The sequence below is a fragment of the Lolium perenne genome, chromosome 7 (assembly GCF_019359855.2).
Source record: "Lolium perenne isolate Kyuss_39 chromosome 7, Kyuss_2.0, whole genome shotgun sequence".
NCBI classification, from domain to species: domain Eukaryota; kingdom Viridiplantae; phylum Streptophyta; class Magnoliopsida; order Poales; family Poaceae; genus Lolium; species Lolium perenne.
Genome location: NC_067250.2, coordinates 38,874,293 through 38,900,614, shown reverse-complemented (window position 1 = coordinate 38,900,614; position 26,322 = coordinate 38,874,293). Strand labels below are relative to the sequence as shown.

Here is a 26,322-nt window from a genome sequence, read left to right as displayed (position 1 = left end):
CGCCAGGCGCTGCGCGAGCCGTCTCGGTGGCCGTAGCATTTCCGTGGAAAGGTGCCTTTCACGAGGCTCCGAGGAGAGGCCCAGCCAGCCCACTACGGAGGGACAGACAAAACGATATTTTTTTTTTTCTGTTTCGTTTCGTTTCTTTGAGAAGAAGCATGTTGCCTCTCCCTCTTTCTCCCTCTGGCTCCCGGATCTGAACTCCCCCCAAAATAATCGTGGCCAGCCACAGAAACCCTAGCCCCTGCCCTGAGGTTTTCCCTTCCGCCACTGCAGCAGCCCGCCGTGGCGCCTCGCCGGAGAGCTCGGCGCGCCGCCGACGCCGATGCCGCCGCGTCCTCCCGGGCAGCCGACGCCGACGCCGACGCCTCGGCGTCGCGCGGCGTCGGCACGTCCGACCAGGCCAGGAAGGCGCTGACGCTGCGCTCGCCCTTCGACGGCGACGACGACGCGGCGCGGGATCCGCTGCTGCCCGCCCGGGTCGCCAGGTGGGCGGCCGTCGGCGACGTGCGGAGGAACCACAAGAAGGCCCAGCCGCCCGAAGCCGCGGCTGCTGCTGCGGCGGCGGCAGCCGCAGCAGCCGCAGAGCAGCAGCCCAAGGCGAGATCCAACGCTCTCTGGGACAAGATGGAGCCCTACTTCCGGGAGATGTCGCTCGACGATTTCGAGGCGTTACTGCCGTCCGTATCCAACCGTCTCGATCCGTGCTTCATCATACCATTTGTGGGCAGCGGGAAGGAACAGCGCGTTGATCTCGATCCATCTGACGTGGCCGTGGTCGCTGAGAGCTCCAACCCCACCCTGGTTTCGGGCAAGGAGAACGAGGAGCCGGAGAATCACAGCGCGCATGCCAACCATGCGCCACAGCACGAGAGCTCAGATTTTGTTTTGCGCAGCAGCGTGAAGCTAGCCAGAAGCAACGGGGACAGCGAAGAGCACTGTGAGCAGGAGGTGATTTTGCAGCAGGAGGCGGTAACTCAGTTAGATCCAGGCAAGAGTCTGGCGGACGACTCCTTGAACTGGCTCCTAGCATCGCGAGGGCGGTTCGTGCTCACCTCGGAGCGCCCCAACAAGAAGCGGAAGCTGCTGGGGGCAGACGCGGGGCTCGAGCGGCTCGTGTGGCTGCCGCCCATGCCAGGCGAGGCCGCTACGACGTGCGACGTGTGCTGCTTGGGGGACACCGACGTGGCGTCCAACAGGATGCTCCACTGCAGCAGCTGCAAGGTGTCCGTGCACCAGAGGTGTTACGGCGTGCAGGTCGTGCCGGACGGCTACTGGACGTGCGCCTGGTGCGACGGTATCAGCTCCGCGCCCGCGCGGATGTTGTCGCTGAATGATGGGGGCAGGATCGTCTCTATGCCCTGCGTGCTCTGCCCCAGGGAGAAAGGTGCTTTGAAGCCTGTGAAATGCGACCCTGGTCAAGCTGCAGATGGGGGCAACCTCAGTTTCGCGCACCTGTTCTGTAGCCTGTGGGCGCCGGAGGTTCTTGTAGAGGACATGGACTCGATGGAACCTGTCACTAATATAGGAGATATCCCAGAGAATCGCACTAAAATGGTGTGCACTCTCTGCAAGGTTATGCATGGTGCATGCGTTCGATGTAGCCATGGTATGTATTTTCACTCAGTTCTCTCTCTTTCTATAGTATAAAAATAAGCTTGTCTAGATAGTTTTATCTACAAGTGTGGTCCCTGTGTACAGACTTCCCCTACAACATCGCTCTAACAGAGAACTTGTACTTCTAAATTGTTTTGTTTCTTTTTGTGCCGCCCTGTCTCGCTGAAATAGTACCTTTTCCCCTTCATATGCCTTTTTTCCCCACTTTTCGCTGGAGTAGTTTACAAATTATGTAAAATAAAAGCTTCCAGGATTCATGTGCCCATATTTAGGAGCTGAAGAGGTATTAAGGCCAACCTTTGTATGCGAAAAGGTCTCTCATAAGCTTACCACACATTGTCTGAAATGTTCAATTGATACTTAATAAATGCCAAATTCAGATGGATTTGAGCAGTGTTATAATTAGAACCGAGTATTGTTTGATTTGGCTCGTATGTTTTGACTTAACTTTTAAGGGTTAGAAGTTGAAGCGAGTCACAGAATGACAGCAGAACCAAATTATTTAGCTTACTCATGCGAAATAAGCTGTTTCTTGTTAAATCTTAACCTCAAATCTACCAGTCGCAGACTGTACAAGCTTGCATAATATCTGCTAGTATTGGCCATATGCAGGCTTAGCATCTTGAGGATGGTGTTGCAACTAATAATTCAGCTGTTTGAACTGTGCTGTTTGATGATTTGATTTTTGCTTCCTTTTGGGGTTTTACAATCTAGATCTGATCCTTTGTTGACAATGGAATGTAATACAACTCTAAAGATATTAATAATATAAGAATGTGAAGTTCGCATTAGGCAAGAGGCCTACTGTTTGATGAAATTGAATCACCCTTCCTTCAATATTCTTGGAAAATTAGCTACCTGCTTTATTTGTCAAAGATATTTAATATGGTGCTTTGGTTTACAGTCATGTACCAGTAGGCGGTAGTGACAAAGTTATTTACAGCACCGTTAAATTGTTCAGTTCATATAGTATTTTTGGAATGATTATACAATCATGGAAGCTGTTAATGGTGAAGTGCGTACGGGTTCCCCTAGTTTTTTCCACTCCATGCGTACTTTGTTGCTTAAGATGTCTCTTATCTTGGTGAATAGCATGGTCCGAGTTTTGAAATGTGTGTTTTCTTTAGTTGATCGTGTGAAAATGTAGCGTGTTTGTTTGATATTGGATAATATCTTTGCTAATAGGCTTACAAATTCAAAGTTGGGGCCATGGTTTTGAGAGGTCTGCATGTTCTAAATGTGCTGTCAAGATTTAGCTGTAATTCCTAAAATCCTGTGAAAGATACATGTATGAAATGTCTCCAGTTTAGCGGCACTATCACCTTTTCCATGATCATCTTAGATGACTATAAATGTAGGATGCGTGAATATTATCTTAGATGACTATAAAGATTTAGCTGTAATTCTATAATGTAGGATGCGTGAACATCTTAGATGACTATAATTGGCACCAAGTACTCCAGCGAATGTAAATTGCTGAAGAAACACGAGAACTTTAGTAGAAGTACAGACCCAAGTATGGTCTGCTACTTTACGGCCACTATAGGATTCCTTCACAAATTTTGAGAGCATGAATAGTGAATAGTTTCTTAGCCTTTTGTGATGTCATATGATACCTATTCCATTATCTAAGTTAGCATGTCATTTTGATTTGACTTGTTCTTCAGGTTGGTCTCATGATTGAACTTAGTATCATCTTTTGGTAACTGTAATTCATTCCTGTGGTGATAGAAATCGCGAATGTGATATTGTTTTATTTTCTCCAATGGGGGGTTGTGTTGGGCTTGACTTCACTGCTCTTAAGAAAAACCATCTGACGTAATATGAACAATAAACTTGTTTTCTGTAGAATCTTGTTCATGTTACATGGAAAGATTAAATCAGTAGATTATACTCGCTGGTGTGAATTCTTAATAGACGCGTAACAAATACACCCCCTTGTAAGCTGAATCAGTAAAATATTGGCGCTGCTGTTCTTGTTGGGATACTCATATCAAGTAAACAAAACAGTTCATCAGCAACACTATTCGCACATTCCCAAATTGCTGTGGGGTCATTGTTCGATTTTGTTTTGCTGTCGATAGATGTTTTTTTATCTTGTTGCTATTTAATTTGTATAAACCATGTGCAAAGGACTTCCGTTTTCGCTGCATGTAATATCCCTTCTTTGGTTATTGACTAATGTTTTCCAGGAACATGCCGGGCTTGCTTTCATCCAATATGTGCAAGAGAATCTAAGCATCAGATGGAGATATGGGGCAAATCTGGGCTTAAGAATGTTAGACCATTTCTTCTCTGTTGTGCTTTTTGCCTTGGTTGTTTTTGTTCTTTAATAGTTTTCTTGCACATCCGTTTGTAGGTTGAGTTGAGGATATTTTGCTCAAGGCATTCTAGAGTCAGAAGCATCAGTTCCGTACACAATGCCAATGGTGTTACTGAACAGGATACTGCACGAGTTGGGCTGGATGATGAAATTTTTACCACAGACAAGAAACAACAAATGAGATTTACACGCAAGAGTAAGGACAAATTCATGAACGGCATATCCATCAGCTCTAGTTCGTCCAGCCTAAACAAAGTGCAGACAGCGGAGCTGGTTACGACACCATGTACTGCTAGAGCCATCGAAACTCAACAAATCGAACAGACACACATGGTTGTTGATCAGCCTACAGGAGATGGGAATCTTGTGAGCAGTTCTACTGATGTTTCTGCAGTTCTCAGAAAGGTACCTGCTAATCTTACAAAGCAAGATTTTAAGGTACTCATGTTTGGAAGTATTGTGTAACTGGGTTTCATGCTTGTGCTTCACAGCTAATTGACCAAGGAAAGGTTAGTGTTGGTGATATAGAATCAGAACTGGGTCTGTCCTCAGAATCCTTGGAAGCTGCTCTTGTGGTAATCTTTAATTGGAATATTCATTAACTGTGACTGGTTTGCACGAGCATTTCTTACTAGATGGTGTATAATTTTTGGTATATACATACATTTAACATGGCCCTTCCACTTTGGCTCCACTTTTTAATTTATACTATTGAATTTTTCAGATATATCGGTAAAATTTGAAAAAGTTATGCTTATCACAACGTATACCTTTCGTGCTATTTGTCCTATACGTCATTACATGTAACACAGCTTGCAGTCATATATGGAATACATAGTGCTAGAGACTGAGTTAAGTGTAATTTCTGAATGTATTTGATATGCATAGTGGACTTTCTATGTCAACTATAAATCTTAGCATACGCATGAAACTAAAAGAGATAATAGTTAAATCCATGTTTGTTTATATGTACCCTTTCAAGAGCACGCACAGGTACAGCTGTGCCTATGTGGTGTCGTCAATGGATTTGACCTACCACACTATTTTGACCTTAAATCCTATTTTGTTATATAATAATTTTTTATTCCTTGGCAGCCTGAAACAACCACCTTCTCCCCTGGTCTGAAGTTGAAAATCATCAAGTTGCTGCAAAACTCCGTTCATGTGTCTTCTGTTCAAGTGAAACCTCTTGAAGAGAGTGATATAGCACCAGAAGGTAACGCATTAGATGCATTTGTGTGTGCAACTACGTTCATTGATCAGTATGCTTGTTAATTTTGCTGCTTTCTTTACTTCGTTGTTAATTTTAAACTCCATGATGTACGTTCATTGATCAGTATGCTTGTTAATTTTGCTGCTTTCTTTACTTAATTGTTAATTGTTAATTTTAAACTCCATGATGTATCACTGGTCTTCTCTGATCCATTGTCAAAATGAACTATGAAAATACTTATTGTTGGCAATACTACAATAGTCGTGCAATTGTTATAAAAGGAGGAGAGGGGTGCCAAAGATTAGGGAAACAAGGGAAAACTCAATAAATTCATGTGTGCTTTATGTTGTGATACAGAAACCAAAAGAATAATAGTTTGATGAAATTCATCCTTTTCATCAGTTGAAATCATTATGGTGTTAGCTACTCACACCCAGTGTGTTAATATTTTTGTAGAACTGGTATGTTGTTTAACTTGTAAACTATGACATTTGACATGCTGGAAACAAAAATCAGGCATTTCTGCAGCTGTATTAGTTTTAACTTTTCACTGGTTGAAATACTCACTTTTGAGGCTCCTTCGAGTTTCAAACTTGTTCTCTGTAACCTGGTAGTCATAGTATTGAACTAGCCCTGAAGATTGGAAGGAGGCTCTCAATTCCAAATCATAAATAATTTATTTCAGTTGCCCTGCTAACTAGTTCATCTTGGTTGCTGTTTCAAACTTGTTCTCTGTAACCTGGTAGTCATAGTATCCAACTAGCCCTGAAGATTGGGAAGGAGGCTCTCAATCCCAAATCATAAAGAATTTATTTCAGTTGCCCTGCTAACTAGTTCATCTTGGTTGCTGTAGACTCAAATGATTCTTTCAATATTATGGCCAGGTACATTGCTTAGAAGTGAAAGTAAGAACTTAACTGATTCACAACCTGGCTCAGAACTGGAGGAAGGCATCTCATCATTTGATCATAACTATCCTGACAGTGATAAAGCTGATAAAGACTGGTCTAATTCAGTAGAAAATTCCTCGCACACTGGTCGTGATTGTGAAGACGACCATATTTCTGGCCAACGTGTTCTCAAGTATGGTTAAAATCCATTTCTGCTTGCATCTTTCTTGCCCAAGTCTGCACACACAATTTGATGTGTTAAACTACCTAATCCCGTGTTTGCTCTGTGTAGCGTTGATGGTTATCGCTGCTATATTCATCCATACGTCGAGAAAAAGTTGCAGGATTTGTGGGGTCATATTTCGAATCAGAATAAGCAGTCTTGTTATCATGGTACTCCTTTTAACATCTCACCATCAATCAAATCATACCACTTACTATATTGTTATTTACATTTTGATCTGATATATATTTTTCTTTTGTGCAATTTAAGTTGAAGAGTTATCCTGCGTTCCTCATGACCAAAATCTTGCTGATTTATCAACAAAACTTGAGCAATTAACAGAGATAGCTGCAGCCGATGAAGCTTCTAAAGCAGAATCGTCAGATATTCTAGAGCATTCACCACGTGATGAAATAGAAGGAGAAATCATTTATTTTCAATCCAGGCTTCTCAATGATGTTGTATCCAAGAACCAGAGATATGGTATGTGGCATGTTCTTTCTCGTTGTTAAGTTAGTTGCAATTTTTATGCTATTTTTACAGAAGTACCAAACCACTTTGATTGCTGTCCTATTATATGCTCCTGTCGCTGCAGCTCTGTCTTAACGATTAACCTTGAGATTCCAAACTTAACTCAATAGTTCAGTAGTTTCTTCTGCTTTCTGAATTGATGTTTCAGTCCTCTTTATATCTTGCAGAAGACCTTAAATTCAAGGTCGTCCAGAGTCTTTCCCATGAATTGGATTCTTTTAATAAACGAAAATGGGACCATATCATTGTGAATCAGTTCCTTCGTGATATAAGGGAAGCTAAGAAACGCGGGAACTCAGAGAGGAGACACAAAGAAGCTCAGGCTATCCTAGCTGCAGCTGCACCTTGTGCTGCACCCAGCTTGAGAAATGAAACTTTTAAGAAAGAGACAGAAAATGATGCAGCGCCTGTCAAACAAGAGGTTCATACTGTTCTTGTGCTTGTCATGTTTATCTTGTGTTATGGATATTCATCTTTGTCTTTTTTGTGCTGCAGAGTATTACAAAAATCAATGCTGGATCTTTACGAGTTAGCCAATTGACTTTGTTGCCGCAAACAAAGGATCTATCATTTTCAAGCAGTAAAGTCTCAGCAGATAGTAATTTTGGCATTTTTGATCTGGCTAAATTTTCTAAGAAAAATGATCTTCCATGTGATGTGTGCATGCGGCGTGAAACTGTATTGAACCGAATATTTCTCTGCTCAAGCTGCAAGGTGCTCCCCATTTCGCTATTCTTTGTATTTCACTTTTGCTCAAGTTGCACTTCAGTTAAATATTAACCCTGCATGTTTAGCAGGCTGCTGTCCACTTGGATTGCTACCAGAGTCGGATGAATCCCACAGGTCCTTGGAAGTGTGAACGTTGTCAAGAGATGTTATCAGATACTGTCATCTCTGCCAATGCATCTGATTGCAGTGGTGCGATATCATGGTTGGTGCATTGTGGTTTGTGCCATGGTACATTAGGAGCTTTTCGCAAGACTACAAAGGGCCAATGGGTTCATGCTTTTTGTGCTGAGGTATTTTGACTGGCATCTTTATTTTTCAATAATGCTGCTTTGCTTTGCTTAGCTTACCTACATTGTTAGAGTTGTGGTCAATTTTTCTGTAGTGGCTCTTGGAGAACACATTCAGAAGGGGACAACATAATGCCGTTGATGTAATGGTACTAACCTCTTTGCACCATCACACATGCTCACTAATATTTAAGATTTGGTTTCTCTTCTGTAGTGTTATTTCATAGTTTATATGTTGATACCACCTGAATCCATCTTGTATTGATTGTAAGTTCCTGTTAGTTATCTTATTATAATTTTTCTGACTATTTAATCTATCTAAGGAGGAGAACCTTCTGAAGGGAGACACATGCTCGATCTGCCACCACAATGTTGGCACATGCTTGAAGGTCTTAACTTGTAAATTATACTTTGGACCTAATCTGTATTATAACGACAGGCCAATTCATTCTTGCTAAGTTTTTCTCTTCATTTATGCAGTGCTGTACTGTAGGTTGTCAAGTCACTTTCCATCCTGCATGTGCTAGGGATGCTGGTCTTTACATGAATACGAAAAAGATCGGTAACTTATGGCGGCACAAAGCATATTGTGGCAATCACAGTACTGAGCAAAGAAAGGTAAGTTTGCTTTAAACTGTTGTGAGATGGATTCTTTAATCTGTGACCACAGGGAACTGGTTTTCCTTCAGATCTGATAGTGCAGTAGAAATGGCCTATATACTCTCTATATCAGTCTTATTTTCCTCTTTGAAAAACTTCCACAGGTCGACTCTCAGCAATATGGACCTGAGGAAGTCAAGATCATGAAACAAATGAGGGTAATTGTGCCTGTTACATGCTTTATTTGTTTAGGAGTGTAGAAGTTCTGTGATCTTGTGAACATTACTGTCTTTTGATTTAATAACTATAGGGTAATAACATATGAACTAATCTATTTCATGTTACTTGTGTAGTTCTGCCTTTTTATCCTGCTCCAAGCATCACCGCGCTTTGTTTTGTGTGGAGTTTGCTTCTTTTGTGTCAAAGCGTTGCATTTTGATAAGGGATGACCTATTATGCTTTATAGGTACTAGCTGGAAAATCACATTATACTACTCTCTCCGATCCATAATTAGAACCTTTGAATGAATATATATGCCAAACCGTGTGGTATTGAGCACGTGCCATGGTGGTGGTTTTGATGTATCTGACTATCGGATGGCTAGTAGTCAGTCGCAGGGTTTACAGAGAAACAGAAACTTCATCGCTGTTACCTTTTACTTTTTGCACATGTAGACGCCTTTTTAGGGTGTTTATTTATGTGGAAGTTGAGCAAAATGTATTTGAAAAGTAGTGTCTCTTGACTAGTGTGAAGTGAATATGCTGAAAAATATGGACTGCAACTTATTTGATTTTTTGTAATGTGTACTCTATTCTTGCTTGAAGGCAGTTTCATCTTGCGCTTTTCTTCTATCTGCAATTTAAGTGCCAAACCAGTGTATTTTGTTATGTCAGTATTCATTGAAGCCTTAAACACTGTCCCGAGTTGGCTTTACTTTGGCTATGGATCATAAGCTGTGTGTTACGTATTATATTTTGTGTGAAATCCCTTATGTCTGCAAATATCACTAACATAAGACCTGTGCTCTAAAAATAGCACCTTCATCTTACAAACACACCTGTATCTTAGGGTAAATGTGCTTTATGCTGACATAATATTCCCCCTGCGTGGCAGGTTGAATTGGAAAGATTGCGCCTTCTTTGCGAGAGGATTGTTAAAAGAGAGAAGGAGAAGGTACAGTATCCGTGAATTGCATTTACTTCCTGTCCCTTTTGGTTGCTGAGGAAATTAGACTTCATCAGGCACTCCTATAATCTCTTTCAGAAAACTTGTATCATTCCTTTCTGTTAGAAGTGATATTACTGGGATACATACCAAAGTGCATCTTTTCACTTTGTTTAACCTGATGTTGCTAGCAGTGCTGTAGTTGTCGATATTTTTCTGTTGAACTATCCCTTCAATCTTAAAATGTAACTATCCCACATATTTCACGAGTGACTTAACTCTACATATTTCAATGAGCAATCATTACATGGATATAGAGATTGTAATTTTGATTGCGTGCGCAATTATAGTTAATGATATGCGTGATGGATCAAAGTTTCCCAGAGACCAAGCCCCACCATAAATTGCGCCTTATCTTGTGAAACAGGGGGAGTTGCAGCAGAAAATTTCAAGGCCGACCCCTTCTCCTTTTCCATAGATTTTTATGGCCACGGAGAACTCCATCTATGCCTTTTAGGAATAGCCGGTCCCAAGCCCGGGTAAAGGAGGAGGGTTGTGTTAGGCTTGGCGAGCCAACCTAAAAATCAGCCATTCCTATGGATTTATGGCCACGGAGATATTCTTTGTACTGATGCTGGGCTGTAGTGACCTATTTGCTCTGTTGTACTGGATTGGCATTGTTTTAAGGTCTAGGTCTCTGAACATGTCCATAAATAAATATATTGGGACTGGAAGTTCCATGTATATTTCTACAGTAATCGATAGTGTTACATGCTGCTAATATCTTGTTTGGTTTACTAGCTGCAAAAACTATGTAGTTCTTATATGTCCACTTTTTTGTTTTATACCAGAAAGAGTTGGTTGTATGTGAACATGATATACTTGCTATAAGAAGGGACTATGTTGCATCCTCGATCCAGACTCCATTTTATATGTCGGGAACTGGAGCAAGTTCAGAATCTGCCACTACTTCTGTTAACAACAATTCATATAGTGGAAAAAGGCAAAGATCGGATGAGGTCACAGTGAGATCCGATGATGTCACGGTGGATAGTACTATTTCCAGGAAAAACACCGTCAGATTTCCCATTCATAGCAAGGACACCGATAGGAATACAGCTGACAGTTCGACATCAACAATATCGTACAAGCAGAAGTTGGATGATGGGGAATTACTTGCTGATAAGAATCTTCAAGAAAGAGCAGTTGTTGCCTCACAAAAATCAGGAGACGAAGAAACAAAGAACAGTTCGACATCAACAATATCGTACAAGCGGAAGTTGGATGATGGGGAAATAATTGCTGATAAGAATCTTCAAGAAAGAGCAGTTATTGCGTCACAAAAATCAGTAGACGGGGAAACAAAGAACAGTTCGACATCAACAATATCGTACAAGCGGAAGTTGGATGATGGGGAGTTACTTGCTGATAAGAATCTTCAAGGGGGAGAAGTTACTCCGTCACAAAAATCAGTAGACGGCGAAACAAAGAACAGTTTGACATCAACAATATCGTACAAGCGGAAGTTGGATGATGGGGAGTTACTTGCTGATAAGAATCTTCAAGGGGGAGAAGTTATTGCCTCACAAAAATCAGGAGACGGAGAAACAAAGTCAATAGATAAAAAGGTTTGGAATTTTATTCTGCTCTAGATTTACATTCCATTATATCACCTCATTGCTTATATTTGAAGTATATGATGTTGCAGTATGGAGAAACAGTTCAAAACGAACTTGTTGCAACATGTGACCAAGCTAGGTCACTGAAACCATGTGATCAAGCTATGTCACTGAAACCATGTGACCAAGCTATGCCACAGAAACAAGTCCCTCCAAAGAGATATGTTTATACTCGCAAAAAGAAGCAACGGATTCAGGATGTGGTGCAGGTGCCTGGGAATGCATAGCAGCAGCAGATCAGAGTGGCTCCGTCCTTGATCAACAGGGATATGGGGGACATGGTTCGGTGCCTGAAAAGCAGATGGCAGCCAGCGGGGCTGGCCAGTGTTATTATCACACAGCCACAGGGGCACGGACAGGCGGAGGTTATAAAATGGTGCTAACCGAGTCATTATAAAATGGTGCAAACCGAGTCCTTCAGTGTGTATTGAGCTTATATCCAGGTTTGGTCCGCTAAGCTGATGCCACCCAGATGACGTGGCAATATGGGTGAATTCATCCACTAATTTAGTTATTCAAGGGCAGGTTTTGTGAAATATGCTCTGTACATTGTCATCTTTGGAGTTATTAGATTAGTTCTGTAACAGAGAACAATTAACTAGCATTAGCGGGCGATGATAGAAGAGACCAGAGTTGTCACTGACTTGACATCTGTAGTTGACAATTGACATCTGTAGCTAACAACCGGTAGGCCATGTGCAAATGAATTATCTCTGTACAACAGCAGCTACATATTAAGGTCGAGATGTACCCATAAGTTTGGATTGTTTGGTTGATGCGTGTGTATGTGTGGCTTACATTAGCTTGTAACATGTTAGATGAAACATTGGCAACTTCTTGATAGAGTAACTTGATATTTATACAGCTTCAGTTTTCTTCCATATGGCACTTTTACGAAACTTGTATAACGTTTTCTTTAAGTTCATAAAAACAATGAACTGCCAAGCAGCGATCTGGACTGAAGCCACCACCTGTATGTTTGTTCCAAATGTCATGATTGTAAAATGAAGCAACGACCTTCCTTGGTGCAGCATCTCCAACCCTCGGGTGGACTTTGATGCCGCATATGGACTCACCAGTCACCAGACCATGGGTTGTCAACGTTTCCCACCTCCCTAGTCCTAGATTATGATACTAGCATAAGCTCGTCAATCCCAAGGCCTTGTACCCACACTAGTAATTTGGCACCGGCAGCAGGACATAATATCTCCTTCACTTTGATGCCATATGTCACCAACTCTCCTTGTTTTGCATCTCAAAAAAAAAAAAAAACTCTCCTTGTTTTGGCATGTCAACGTCTCCCACCTCCTAGAGCATGATCCCAAATGGCATAAATGAGTATGAACACGCCCGGGATTTCTCGATTGCTTTGGAATGAATTAGGCTGATTTAGGCAGTAGGCAAATGTGACGGTGGAAGTTAGGTCAGAATTTTTGACCTTTCTGCACAAAGGCAGTCCTCGCATTATGACCTGCCGACGAAGGCCTGAGAGAGAAATCAAATGCGTCTGCTCTAACCTCTGAGTCTGCTGGCAAATGGACATGCCTCAGTTCACCATACTCACTTAAGAGTCAGGTGATACGATACCTCAGTTACCTCAGTTAGAGGCGTTGCTTTAGAAGACGAATACTTCCTCCGATTCATATTACTTATCTCTAATATAAATGTATTTAGAGCTAAAATATGTTTAGATATATTTATATTAACGACAAGTAATATGAATCTTTAGATATATTTATATTAACGAAAAGTAATATGAATCGGAAAGAGTATGTATTTTGGTTCAGATGGTGTACATGTTTTCCTTCACTGGTTGGACCCATCATCTCTTGTTGGCTGGTGCTGTATACTACTCCAGAGCTACATATTCTGTTTCCAGTAGCTACATATTCTGTTTCCAGTAGCATTAAAAATTTATCCGTTCTCACTTTCATATGGAAACTATTGCATTGCTGACGGAGTGTGCAAAAATGACTGTTTATTCAAAGGAACTGAAGCAAGTTTTTACAGGTGCGGGAGAATCCTTGAGAAGTTGATGCACATGGTCTTCTACGGAGCGAAAATTAAGATCTGGAAGCTATTTTCAGGCGCAACAGCTTCGGGTGGCTCGACGACCATAGGATGGGGCGATGACCTGGAGGTGCTTGCCGGTGTGCACGGATCGTTGAGTTCGATCGGCCTGCTCCTCCCTTGCCGACGCCGCCCGGCACCTCGACAACCTGCAGCTGGTGGCTCCGTCAGTCACCAAATCGTCGATGGAGGAGGCAGTGCGTGATCCAATCCCTGGTGACCTCCTGGCCCTGGCGCCTCCTGGCGAATCCCTGGACGAGGGCGATGAGCTTCCGGCCAAGGGGATGGCGAGCGGCTTCCAGGATCGATCGGAGCTGAACGTGGGCGCGGATGGTGTGGTGATGGGGAGGACCGATTCTTCCCGGGGGAGAAGGGATCTGGCTGGGGGAGGAGGGAAGCTTGTTGGGGGAGGAGGAGCTGGCCGGCGGACGACGGGGCTGGGCGAGGACGGGGAGTTGAGATCGGGATCTAAGTTTAGGGGTATGGATGTCTTTTCATTGCATTTTCACCTGGTCGGAAACTACTCCCACCGTCTTATATTTCTGCACGGAGGGAGTATATATGTTTACTGTCACTTTCTTTTTGATAGCCATGCTTCACCGATACAAAATCCAAGTGTAATAGATGCAGAGCGGGGGAAATAATGAAATCCATCCAAAAAAAAGTTCTGGACCCAATCTCTGTTTGCTTTGGCAATTTCAAAACTCTGTACAAGCGAAAGAGCCTGCCCTTGTCCTTGTTGCAAGGGCGCACGCACGTCTACACCGTCGGATCAGCTACACGGGCGGTCCAGTTCAGAAGCAGAATCGGCCGAAGCACCCAGCGCAAAATTAGTCTACCGCTGCGCTACAGCGCGTTTCACCTGATCAGTACTACGAGTTATACCACCAGTTTCGTCTATGCTCACACGCTACAGAGACGCCGCGAGCTCGTCGCACCGCGCCGGCGCGAAGGACAGCACGTCGTTGCCGAGGTCGTAGACGACATGCGTGTTCTGCTGCTGGTAGTTGCCGATGACGGTCTGGTCTCCGGGCGCCGCGTCGAGCACCAGGCACATGACGCGAGCGGCGTGGTCCTCGAACACGTAGTTGCCGCGCGGCAGCTCCCAGTCGGCGCCGTCCAGGTGGAGCGTCAGCGACGGCACGTGCACGTCCGGTACCAGCCGCCGCCTCCAGAACGGCGCCGCCGTCTCGGGCATTGCGAAGCAGAGGTCAAGCGCCGAGCCGGCCTCCGGGCCGATGACCGGCAGCCCGACCTGCGCGATGAACTCCGCCTTCACCGCCTCGTACACGTCCTCTGGCATCGTCGTGATCGACGCGCCGGAGTCGATGATCGTCGACCGGAGCCGCCGCTCCGGCACCGGCAGCCGCGTGGAGCCCACGCTGATGCCCTTCAGCCCGAGGAAGTAGAGTGACGGCTGTGTGGGGTCCTTGATCAGCCGGGTGGACTGGAATACACTGCCGCTGCTCTGGAGCTCGGCCGGCGCGCCGAGCGTGACGAGGCTGCCCTTGGACTCGAACATGGAGGTGAAGCAGTAGGAGAAGCTGGTGACGCCGAGCTGGGACGGCAGCGACCACCGCCCCCGCCCGAACCCGGCAATGCCGGTCTCGTTCGCCTGGAAGATGCCCTTGTTGAAGTGGCCGCAGCCGAACGTTAGCTGCCGGTCAGAGGACTGGTCATCGGAGGGCTCGAAGGTGAAGCGGTCGGTGGCGAGCTGGCCGACGGTGAGCGACTTGTCGCCGTAGTGGTAGACGTACACGCAGCTCCGGTCTCCCCAGCTCCCGCCGGACTCTCCGCCGCCGCAGGAGGTGAACGGGAGCGCGCGGCACAGCGGCGCGTCGCAGGGGACCGCGGCGTAGGTGGAGGACCGGGCGGGGTCCAGGAGCGGGACGCCCTGGTCGAAGCAGTCGAGGCAGGGCGCGCACTGCGTCCACACGAGGTCGCTGCCGGTGTCGAGCGTCAGCGCCACGGGCCGCGGCGGCGTGCCCACGGACAGGTGCACCAGGTACTCGTTCGTCACGATGCTGCCGCCCCCGCCGGCGCCGAGGCCGGCGCGCAACGGCCGACCAGTCTCCTTCGCGTGCGAGTGCGACGACGAGAGCAGACGCCGCCGCGCCCTGTTGCGGTGCGCCATGCGCCGCACGAGCTCGGGCCTCGCGAGCCCGCGCCCGGCGTCGGCGTGCGTGAGCAGCGCCACGATCCCGGCGGCCCGGACGTACGCGGCGAGCGCCGGCAGCGCGACCAGGACCAGCAGCGTCGCCGCGAGCTGCCGCTTCATGGTCGGTAGGCGGTAGCTACAGGCACTGACCAAGATTACCTAGAGCTAGTACTGGGATTGTTCCGCTTACTATTTATGTTTGTTCCATTCGCACCAGCAGATTACTGGGAGTACTATATAGTACTGCCGAGGCGTGATTGGATTAATCATTCGGTAATGCACGGGAACAGTAGTTGGTGACTGCCTACTGATGCTTACTTCTGGGCAGAATCCAGTAACTAACAATCTTAAAGTAAGATTGCTTGAGAACGAAAAAACAACCTGCGCTTTTGTGGCTGTTGCATTTTGTTCTTTCTGAGATGGACGTTAATTGGCCTGTGAAGCATAAGTCAGCTGAGGACGGCAACAACATGCATATGGTTTGACTCTGACGCCTCCTCGACTGGCTTGTGCTTGCAGAATGACAGATAGGGAGAGAGATTGTCGGATGTTGGAGGCTAAAGCCATCTTCAACGGCCGATTCAAATGTGCACGCTCCAACGTCCGTTTGCGTCTTTTTGGATGGCCGGCGTCTGCCTGAGCATTTAAGTCTTCTCTTGACGCTCTGGTCACCTATTTTGCCAACGCGATCTATATATGGTCATTTTTTTTTTTGGAAAATAGGCTATTTGGTCACACAAATTTAGCGCCGCCTCCTCCTCCTCCCCTCTTCTTGCGCTGCCACCGCCAATGCATCCGCCTCCCAAGCCGCCGCTTCTGCTGCCGCAGCCGCCGCCTCCTCCCGCAGCTGCTGATCTAGCGCCTCCTGCCGCTGCCTTTGATGGAGCTCCCACATCCGCAACCGCTCTTGCAGCTCCTCAATGCGCCGCTACTCGTATAGCTCGTCTGCACGCCACCACAACTCCATCTCGCCCGGACGGCGGCGCCGCTGCAGCTGCTCTTCATGCCGCCGCTCGCCCATCTCCTCCGCCCGGCGGAGGCATGTCTCTTCCGCCGTGGCAACGTCGAACATCGCTATGGTGTCCGCTAGTGCCGCCCCCTTCCACGCTTCGTTCTCAGCAGTCTCCGGGTCGACATCGAACTCCGGTGGTGGTGGAGATGGAGGTGGAGGTGGAGACGGTAGTGGAGGCAACTGGTCGCCGCCGGCGCGGCTCATCATTGGGTAGGGGGTGCGTAGGCGACGAGACATGTGTTGTGGCGGAGAAAGATATGTCGGTGGCTGTGGTGGCGTTCATTGAGCAGAGGAGGCCTTTTATAAGCGCCAAGGACGCGAGAAGAGGCGTGAAGAAAGCACGGGAAGAGGCTAGAAGCCGCGGGAAGAAAGAGTGGGAATGCGCGGTGGCGTGCGAACGGCGGCGACGCGTGGAGGAGGCACAAAGACGCGTTAGCGAGGTGCATCACCGACATGACGTCTTTCCTGCCCCTCCATCGCCATTAAGTCAAAGCTGCGACGCTTCGCTCGTGTGTTAATGACGTGTCTGGCCTGCCACTCCTCGCCTCACTTCTCGCTTTGTCCGGCGCTCGGAGCATCTCCTGTGGAGCAGGGAAGGGATCGGGACGCAGACACCGTATTGGGCCACGCCGGGCGGAAGGAGGCTTTGGAGCGCACGACTGGGGCCGAAAAATGTCCGGCGCACCAAAAAACCGTTGGAGGACGTTTTGGGGGACGCGACTGGAGATGCTCTAAGAACATCTCTAATAGATACCGCATTCGGGGCAAAACTGGATAATAACCGCTAGTATGCGGAAACGAGCCAAAAGAACGTCCCGACTAGATACCAGCAATACCCCATCCCGAGCCCAAATGCTCCACATACCCAAATTTAGACCAAGCATTTGCAGCACTACCCCATTGGAAAAAAAAACGGTTGGTGGGAGGGAATGCTCAGCTTGGAACTCTGTCACCGCCAGAGAACGATTCCGGTGAGCCGGTGCCGGAGCCGGAGCCGGGTGAGCGGAGCAGGCCAGGGGTGGGCGAAGCCGGATGGATCTGGAGCGGTCGGAGCGAGCCATGGCCGGTCGGAGTCTACGGCATGGGGCGAGAGGTTAGGGAGTATGCATGCGGCATGCAAGAACAGCTGGGCGCAAGCGCCGAGTGGCTGGGCACGGGCGGCAGGCGAGCGCAAATCGGAGTCGTTGAAGACATTGTCGGTGATGTCGGACGATGAAGACGAAGACGAACTGGCGATGGAGACCGCATGGATAAGGGCAGCCGGCGGCGAAGCATGCATGCCCTTCTACGACACTTCCGGCCTTGCCACACAGTGGATGAAGACGAGCTGGTGTAGAGTCGATGGTGATGTTGGAGTAGAGGCACATGGTGACGTCAATGATGTGCGATTCAATCTGATCTATGATGGGTAAATCAAAAAAGAAAACACCGATCAAACGACCGACAAAGTAAAAATTAAACCGATCTACATATCCGAAAAAAAGACTCGAGGGTAGCCGATCAACCAATCGGCGGATGAACCCTCCTACGGGCTACACAGCCCCCTGAGTAGGTCATGGAGATCTACCACCCCGGGGTAGCACGGCGCAAAAGCTTCCACGACAGCTAGATCAAAGATCGTGCCGCTCTGATACCATGTAGAACGATAGCAAGAAAGAGAGATTGGTAATGTGATGGATATTGTATTGAGTAGAGCGAGTATATATTGAAGTATAAAATTTGGAGGCTAAGAAACTTCTCCAAAAATATGGTAAAATATGATCTATAAATTCTACTATAATACAATTCCGTGACATCTCTAGCTGCCTAATACTCCCTCTGATCGGATTTAATCCACGTGCCGTTCATGCATATTATTAGCACGTGGATGCGTGGATTAATTAGGTCGGGAGATAGTATATCTCTAACTGTTGAGTACGAGCTGCCTAACATATCTCTAACAGTGCTGTTGAGTACGAGCTGGTACGCAGTTAGGCTGGATGGACGCGTGAGAAGTTGAAGTAGCACACAAGTGATACACATTGTGTGGATGATCGATCGAGTGAGAGCATACGAATTCCACGCAGCTGATATGAACGCCGTGAGCATTGACCTGAGATGAGAAGATCATTATCTCCACGAATCAAGAGGCACACATTCATTTTGCCGTGTGAATCTTGACACGGCCCACCACTTCGAGCGAAAAAGTGCAATGATAGTGGTTTTTGGGCACTAAAATCAAGAAAAAAATAACGCATTATTTTGATGCTAATAGCGCGTTATAGTATATCTGAATAGCCTACGCTAAATTAAATGAGTGTACAATGTCTTGCTAATATGTAATATCATGTTATAGGGCGTTATATTATGCTAATGCGTATTTTAAGGCCGATGCTATTTTATCATGGCGTACTATATTTTCCTTGACTAATATAGGGTACCACTTTTTGGTTTTGGGGCACCAAAATAGCAGTTTTTAGGGGTTGCCACATTTTTAAATGCATTAAAATAAGATGTGCAACCCCTGCTTTTTCAGATGCGCTAAAAGTCTAAATAGGCCATGTAGCCAGCTGCAACACAACACTTTGCAAGGTCAAACACAAGTGATAAACATATGCATCTATTTTTTTACAAAATCATGACACACACACATAAATAACACATAAATTCAAAATCATAGCTTCATCATCATAGCATAGTTCAAATGCATGACATAGTTCACAAGCATAGCATAGTTCAAGACAAAAAAGTTCACAAACACAATCAAAGTTCATACAAGCACGTCAAAATCATAAAAACAATGCAAACAACACTCATGCCACATCTTCTCCATTAGCATCTTCATCTTCATTGGAAACGGTGTTGGGAATATTGTAGGAGCCCATGTATCCATTCATGTATTCTCACATCATTCTTCTCCTTCTCCTTCTTCTTCCGGGACACGATCGATATGCTCGTCGCGCTCCATTCGACATGCCTATCATGCTCATGCTCCGTTCGCAAGCCTAGAGCAAGCGCATCACGACATGGGCTAGACTTGAATATACTTTGTTGACCGTTTTGTTGTCGCTGCTGACAGGCAAAGTGGTGGGACCCGTATGTTAGTTAAAAAAAATCTGTTTCTTTCGTATCTCCCGCAGGAGATATAGGGATTAGGGAAGGCCCCACATGTAAGAAAATGAGTCAAAAAGACGTCAAGTTAGCCAGACCTAACGGTTGTTGGTGTCAAGATCATCCAGTGGCATAGAAACAACAACGTCGTCGAAGTTAGTGGCAGCCATCCAATTTAGCGAATATAATGGCACAAACCGAGTTTACTCAAATAATGACACAGTCATAAAAGTCCCTTTTTAACGGTATATGGATTTAGGTTTCTGCTTCCATAGATCCCTAAATTTTAAAACAGTGTTACCTTCGAAGAGATATGGTAGTATCGTTTAATCTCAGCATCCTACCACAAATCCTGAACATATATCGTTTAATCTCATTCGTCCTTATGTTTCACTCAGGTAATGATGGTAGATTAAAGCTCAGAGTTTGAGGATAAATACAAGAAAATGCTAAACTTGGGTCGGTAGTTAAAATCGGACCGGTAGTGAGTATATGAATGCATTATGGGTGGTGTCCCCTATTTCAGGCTGTACGTGCATGAGGTGCATCTCACTCCACCTACTTTTGTTCCGACAAAATCACCTTTAACATGTTGTTTTCATCAACTACCTCGAGGTGTGAGTGTCTTAATCCGCAGCAGAGTCAGGAATGGTGGTTAGCTGGAGTACGACCTACGACGAACGAGCTCTCTTTTCCCTCTTGGCGGACAAGCCAAAAGCATGTAGCATAGCTATCCTCAGATTAGCTAATTGTACTCGTGATTTGCTTCGATGAGACGTCATGGTATAAAGGTTAGTTTCTCCATGAAGAAATGTTCAGTTATCCTTTTCTATAGTCATCACTGCTCACCGGCCGCTATCTTCTTCGTCTGTAGTTCTCTGCCATTTCGGTCAAGATGTCTCTGTCGCTCGCCTGGATCCTAGTACATTGCAATCGAGCATGATGAAGTTCAAAGTTGCTTTACTTTGAGTGTTTAGCACTCAAGTCATAGCCAAAGCAATTTAATCTACACCTTCTTCGAGCACCTCGATTCTCATGTCAAAGAAACTATAGTTCAGTAGCTAGATAGCATCTGTTAGGCAGTAGCCGGTGTCAGGTCTGTACCCTATCTCCAAATTTTGCATTTTACATAATTTATATCTGGGCGAAACGGTTTTGCATGAAAGGAATACATTCAGTAGCGACGGTATGTTAGGCCATACGTTCATTTACAATTGGCAGCTAGCGACCAGCAACATTCAGAATGACTAAAATCCGTCGCCGTAATAAAACAATGTGGGTCGATAGGCCAAGGACTAGAGAATAGCGGTGCTTACGTGGTAGCGATGCATGTAACAATTTATTAAATGGAAATGGATAGCAAAACTGAGTTCGATGGTATACCGAACTATGAGCTTGGTTTTTCCTAAGATAGAAAAGAGGTCTATTGCTTCCAAGCATCTGCATCAAGATGATCCACATAACCTTGAATAATAATAAGTTAGGAATAATAAGTTTGGTAGAAGGATAGTATTGTAGGGAATTAGTAGAGCAGGTCAGTACTATATATTCGCAAAAAAAGGGTCAATTAATACTATATAATCATCTAACCAAGACGAGCCAATAGAGATAGTTTTGCGCGTCGAACCTCCTCAGTATTATGACATCGGAGGTGGCTGGGCTTGGAAAGTATCACGGAGCAAATTCAGGAAAATAAACCGTCTCCGAAGTCCGAACACAACCAGTCCGAGAGGGTTGCATTCTGGTCGACTGCCTCCAATAATTCGGAGACAGTTGAAAACTGGAAACCTCCTCAAATAGTTAAACTTTGTGATGCAGTTATGCTCTGAGCACTTGCTTCATAAAGATTTTCCTTTATATACACACCTAACCGTTATCACTTGCTCATGACGAACCCTACCTAAACGGCCATAGCTCACACCTTTACCCACCCCACATAGTTGTTTACCTGGTTGTCTTGGTTCTTTCACCAAGACCAGGGGATTTTTTTTTTGGCCAATTTGATGAAATATATATGGTTTTCCAATAGAGGTGTCACATTATGACAATGTCGACCGTAAACTTCTTCTACTTATGGAGATCTCATATGACCATGATTCTGCACCATACTCTCCTTTCCAGAATATAAGTCACATTTTCTTGTAAGTAAAATTTTGTTTTCTAAGTTTGGTTCAATGAAAAAGTATCGGCATCTACAATACCAAATCACCAACAATATATCTATAATGAAATGTTTTTTAGGGAATATTTGTCTGGTAATATAGATATTCATATTTTCTTCTATAAACCTGATAAATGTACAAAAGTTTGAGCTAGAATATAAGTACATGCTTTATAATTTTGAGGAGGGAGTATATATTGCAATGGCAGTCATAATCCCTTGTCTAACATACTGTCTACACTTGGAACATCATGACATACAGTTATGCGCAGGGAAGCTCCGCCAAAAATTTGGCACGACACCAAGCTCTTTTGTTAAACAACACCCGCTTCCCTCAGTCGCCTCCTCCAGGAGCTAGGGGAGCCAAACCCTAGCCCCCTCACCGCCACCTAGCCCCCCCCCGCCCGCTCCCTCGTCGTCTCCCGAGGCCGGCGGCGGCTAAGCCGTCCGCCGCTAATGAAGGGGGCGGCGAGGCCCTATGCCTCTCGGGATCTCGCACGCTCGTCTCGGAAAGAAGACGCCGTGCTGGGCCCTCAAAGGTCGTCGCCATCTTTCGCCCCAACCGCGCCCCTCGCCGGCCTCGCTGCAACCTCCTACTCGCTGTCCGACGACGCCCGACCATGGCGTGATCTGGCTGGGAGGGCCCTGAGGCGCGAGGACTGCAGTGGTCGGGCCTGATCTGGGCTTCGGCGGGCCTGTGTCTGGGGCGACGTCGGTTGGCGGCCTGGGCTCCCGGTGGCTCGGCGGTCAGCGGTCGAATCTGCTGCCTCCTGCAGCAGTCTGACCGGGATGCACTTCTCAGGCGAAGTGGTGGGTGTTTGGTGGACGGCAACAAGGTCCCCTGCTCGGCTGGCCACGCCTACTGCCAAGGCCTGCGTTGGGCCTACCGATAGCATTGACACTCCAGGCGAAAGCTTCGCACCAATTGGTGCCGATGTTGGAGGTGCCCCTGGGTACCGTTTTCCCTGTTAAAGGCTTCATCGGGGAGCTTGGTCTCCTGCTATCGCGAGTTGATGCGTTCTCCGGGTGAAAGCCTCTGCTCCTCGGAGCGGGCGGTTGCGACACACTATGCCGTTACCTTCTTGAAGGCGCCGCTTTTGGAGTCCATGTTCCTCGTGGTGTGGTAGATGTGTGGCAGTTGTGCATGGTTTCCTTGTCGTCGAAGATGGTGGATGCCGGGGCGGCGGCCCCGGACGGTTGGCGTGCGCCGAGGCGGCAGCCTCGGATGGTCTTGCAGCGATGGGTCTAGCAAGGCATGGACGGCGTGTTGGTGCTACGTGGGTAGCGAGCTCGTCGGCCCGGCCTACACGACGGGGCGGTCGGTGTGGCTGGCATGTTGGGGCGGCGGCCCCGGATCTTTTGGCGCGGTGTTCGTGGTCTGCAGGTGGTCGCCTTTGTAGTTTGGACTACACGACGTCTATGCCGTGCGGCGTTGCGGCTCGCCTATGAGCAGGGTGATACGTCTCAAACGTATCTATAATTTCTTATGTTCCATGCTACTTTATTGATGATACTCACATGTTTTATACACACTTTATGTCATATTTATGCATTTTCCGGCACTAACCTATTGACAAGATGCCGAAGAGCCGATTCTTTGTTTTCTGCTGTTTTTGGTTTCAGAAATCCTACAAAGGAAATATTCTCGGAATTGGACGAAATCAACGCCCAGGGTCTTATTTTTCCACCAAGCTTCCAGAAGACCGAAAGGGAAACGAAGTGGGGCGACGAGGCGCCGACACAACAGGGCGGCGCGGCCCTGGCGTGTGGGGCCCTCGTGACGCCCCCTGACCTACCCTTCCGCCTACATATAGCCTTCGTCGCGAATACCCCAGTACCGAGAGCCACGATACGGAAAACCTTCCAGAGACGCCGCCGCCGTCAATCCCATCTCGGGGGATTCAGGAGATCGCCTCCGGCACCCTGCCGGAGAGGGGAATCATCTCCCGGAGGACTCTTCACCGCCATGGTCGCCTCCGGAGTGATGTGTGAGTAGTTCACCCCTGGACTATGGGTCCATAGCAGTAGCTAGATGGTTGTCTTCTCCTCATTGTGCTATCATTGTTCGATCTTGTGAGCTGCCTAACATGATCAAGATCATCTATATGTAATGCTAACATGTTGCGTTTGTTGGGATCCGATGAATATTGAATGCTATGTTATGTTGATTATCAATCTATCATCTATGTGTTGTTTATGCTCTTGCATGCTCTCCGTTATTAGTAGAGGCTCTGGCCAAGTCGTTACTTGTAACTCCAAGAGGGAGTATTTATGCTCGATAGTGGGTTCATGCCTCCATTAAATCTGGGATAGTGACAGAAAGTTCTAAGATTGTGGATGTGCTGTTGCCACTAAGGATAAAACATCAATGCTATGTCTAAGGATGTATTTGTTGATTACATTACGCACCATACTTAATGCAATTGTCTGTTGTTTGCAACTAAATACTTGAAGGGGTTCGGATGATAACCTGAAGGTGGACTTTTTAGGCATAGATGCATGCTGGATAGCGGTCTATGTACTTTGTCGTAATGCCCAATTGAATTTCACACTACTCATCATAACATGTATGTGCATTGTCATGCCATCTTTATTTGTCAATTGTCCAACTGTAATTTGTTCACCCAACATGCTATTTCTTATGGGAGAGACACCACTAGTGAACTGTGGACCCCGGTCCATTCTTTTACATCGAATACAATCTACTGCAATACTCGTTCTACTGTTTTCTGCAAACATCATCATCCACACTATACATCTAATCCTTTGTTACAGCAAGTCGGTGAGATTGACAACCTCACTGTCACGTTGGGGCAAAGTAATTTGGTTGTGTTGTGCAGGTTCCACGTTGGCGCCGGAATCCCTGGTGTTGCGCCGCACTACACTCCGCCGCCATCAACCTTCAACGTGCTTCTTGGCTCCTACTGGTTCGATAAACCTTGGTTTCTTACTGAGGGAAAATTTGCTGCTGTACGCATCATACCTTCCTCTTGGGGTTCCCAACGGACGTGTGCTTGACGCGTCATCAAGACTGTTTTCTGGCGCCGTTGCCGGGGAGATCAAGACACGCTGCAAGGGGAGTCTCCACTTCCAATCTCTTTACTTTGTTTTTGTCTTGCTTTACTTTATTTACTACTTTGTTTGCTGCATTATATCAAAATACAAAAAACATAGTTATTTGTTTACTTTATTTACTATCCTGTTTGCGTTCTCCATATTAAAAACACAAAAAATTAGTTACTTGTATTTACTTTATCTAGTTTGCTTTATTTACTATTGCTAAAATGAGTAATCCTGAAGTTGAAGTTCGTTCGTTTAAGCAACAAGGGGGAGAATGTTTAAAAGATGCTTGGTATAGAATTAGTGATGCTCATAATAGGTGCACTAAGAAACACTCCACTATTATCCTACTCAGGAATTTTTATGTTGGTATCTCTAGCTGGAATAGGTATGTTCTTGATTGTCTCGCGGGAGGTAATTTCCTAGGCACTCCTGCTTTAGAAGCTAGTTGCATTATTGAGAGTCTATTTGGAATACCACCTGTTAATGAAGTTAAAATTGAAATCTCTCTTGATGATGTCATGAAAAAGTTGGAGACCATAGAGCAAAATCTTCCAAGTATTGAGACTAAATTGGGAATATTACTTAATAGCACTGATAAACTTGATAAATCTCTAGGTGGAATTAATGAGAGAATTGCCATCTTAGAAGCTTGTGCTATTCATGATAATCAAACCCAAAGGATTAGCGAACTTGAAGAAGCTATGGGAACCTTGGGTTCAACTTTTTCTTCCATTAAGTTTAAGGAGAAAGCTTATGTGGGTAAGGAGCAAAAGTTCATGTATGTCTCTAAGGTGCCTAAATCAAAAAACTATTATAGGCCTAAAATTGACAAAGCCCTTAATACCACTACAGATAATGGAGCATCTAAGATACCTACTGTGACAAGTTGTGAAAATTATGATGTTGATGCTTCATCTCTTGATAATACTTGATACACACTTTCTGCGCCTAGCTGAAAGGCGTTAAAGAAAATCGCTTATGGGAGACAACCAATGATTTTACTTATGCACTTTTGTTTTATATTTGAGTCTTGGAAGTTGTTACTACTGTAGCAACCTCTCCTTATCTTTAAATTATTGCATTGTTGTGCCAAGTAAAGTCTTTGATAGTAAGGTTCATACTAGATTCGGATTACCTGCGCAGAAACAGATTTCTTGCTGTCACGAATTTGAGTAGTATTATCTGTAGGTAACTCAGAAAAATCTGCCAATTTACGTGAGTAATCCTCAGATATGTACGCAACTTTCATTCAATTTGAGTATTTTCATCTGAGCAAGTCTAGTGCCACAAAAAATTCGTCTTTACGGACTGTTCTGTTTTGACAGATTCTGCCTTTTATTTCGCATTGCCTGTTTTGCTATGTTTGATGGATTTCTTTATTCCATTAACTTTCAGTAGCTTTGTGTAATGTCCAGAAGTGCTAAGAATGATTATGTCACCTCTGAACATGTGAATTTTTGATTATGCACTAACCATCTAATGAGTTTGTTTTGAGTTTGGTGTGGAGGAAG

General features: G+C 45.6%; 2 protein-coding genes across 5 annotated transcripts; one reads left to right on the top strand and one right to left on the bottom strand.

The window, feature by feature from the left end:
* The first annotated feature begins 484 nt into the window (after positions 1-484).
* Positions 485-12,138, top strand: LOC139834204 (uncharacterized). 4 transcript variants are annotated; one of them, XM_071824637.1, is made up of 18 exons: positions 494-1,609; positions 3,810-3,895; positions 3,977-4,345; positions 4,432-4,515; positions 5,036-5,156; positions 6,038-6,236; positions 6,336-6,436; positions 6,537-6,749; positions 6,965-7,218; positions 7,293-7,511; positions 7,595-7,816; positions 7,909-7,962; positions 8,137-8,202; positions 8,294-8,431; positions 8,578-8,631; positions 9,528-9,587; positions 10,430-11,206; positions 11,287-12,138. In XM_071824637.1, exons 1-18 carry the CDS (start codon positions 628-630, stop codon positions 11,482-11,484), a joined length of 4,197 nt encoding a protein of 1,398 aa, XP_071680738.1. In that variant the 5' UTR covers positions 494-627; the 3' UTR covers positions 11,485-12,138. The 4 variants fall into 4 exon arrangements, with proteins under 4 accessions (XP_071680740.1, XP_071680739.1, XP_071680738.1 ...); XM_071824636.1 differs by having other exon boundaries at positions 7,592-7,816; XM_071824639.1 differs by lacking the exons at positions 10,430-11,206; positions 11,287-12,138 and adding an exon at positions 8,767-8,879 and having other exon boundaries at positions 485-1,609; positions 7,592-7,816.
* A 1,846-nt stretch (positions 12,139-13,984) lies between these two features.
* On the bottom strand, positions 13,985-15,692 carry LOC139833334 (aspartic proteinase nepenthesin-1-like). Its single transcript, XM_071823580.1, has one exon. It carries the CDS (start codon positions 15,603-15,605, stop codon positions 14,238-14,240), a length of 1,368 nt encoding a protein of 455 aa, XP_071679681.1. The 5' UTR covers positions 15,606-15,692; the 3' UTR covers positions 13,985-14,237.
* Positions 15,693-26,322: the final 10,630 nt, after the last annotated feature.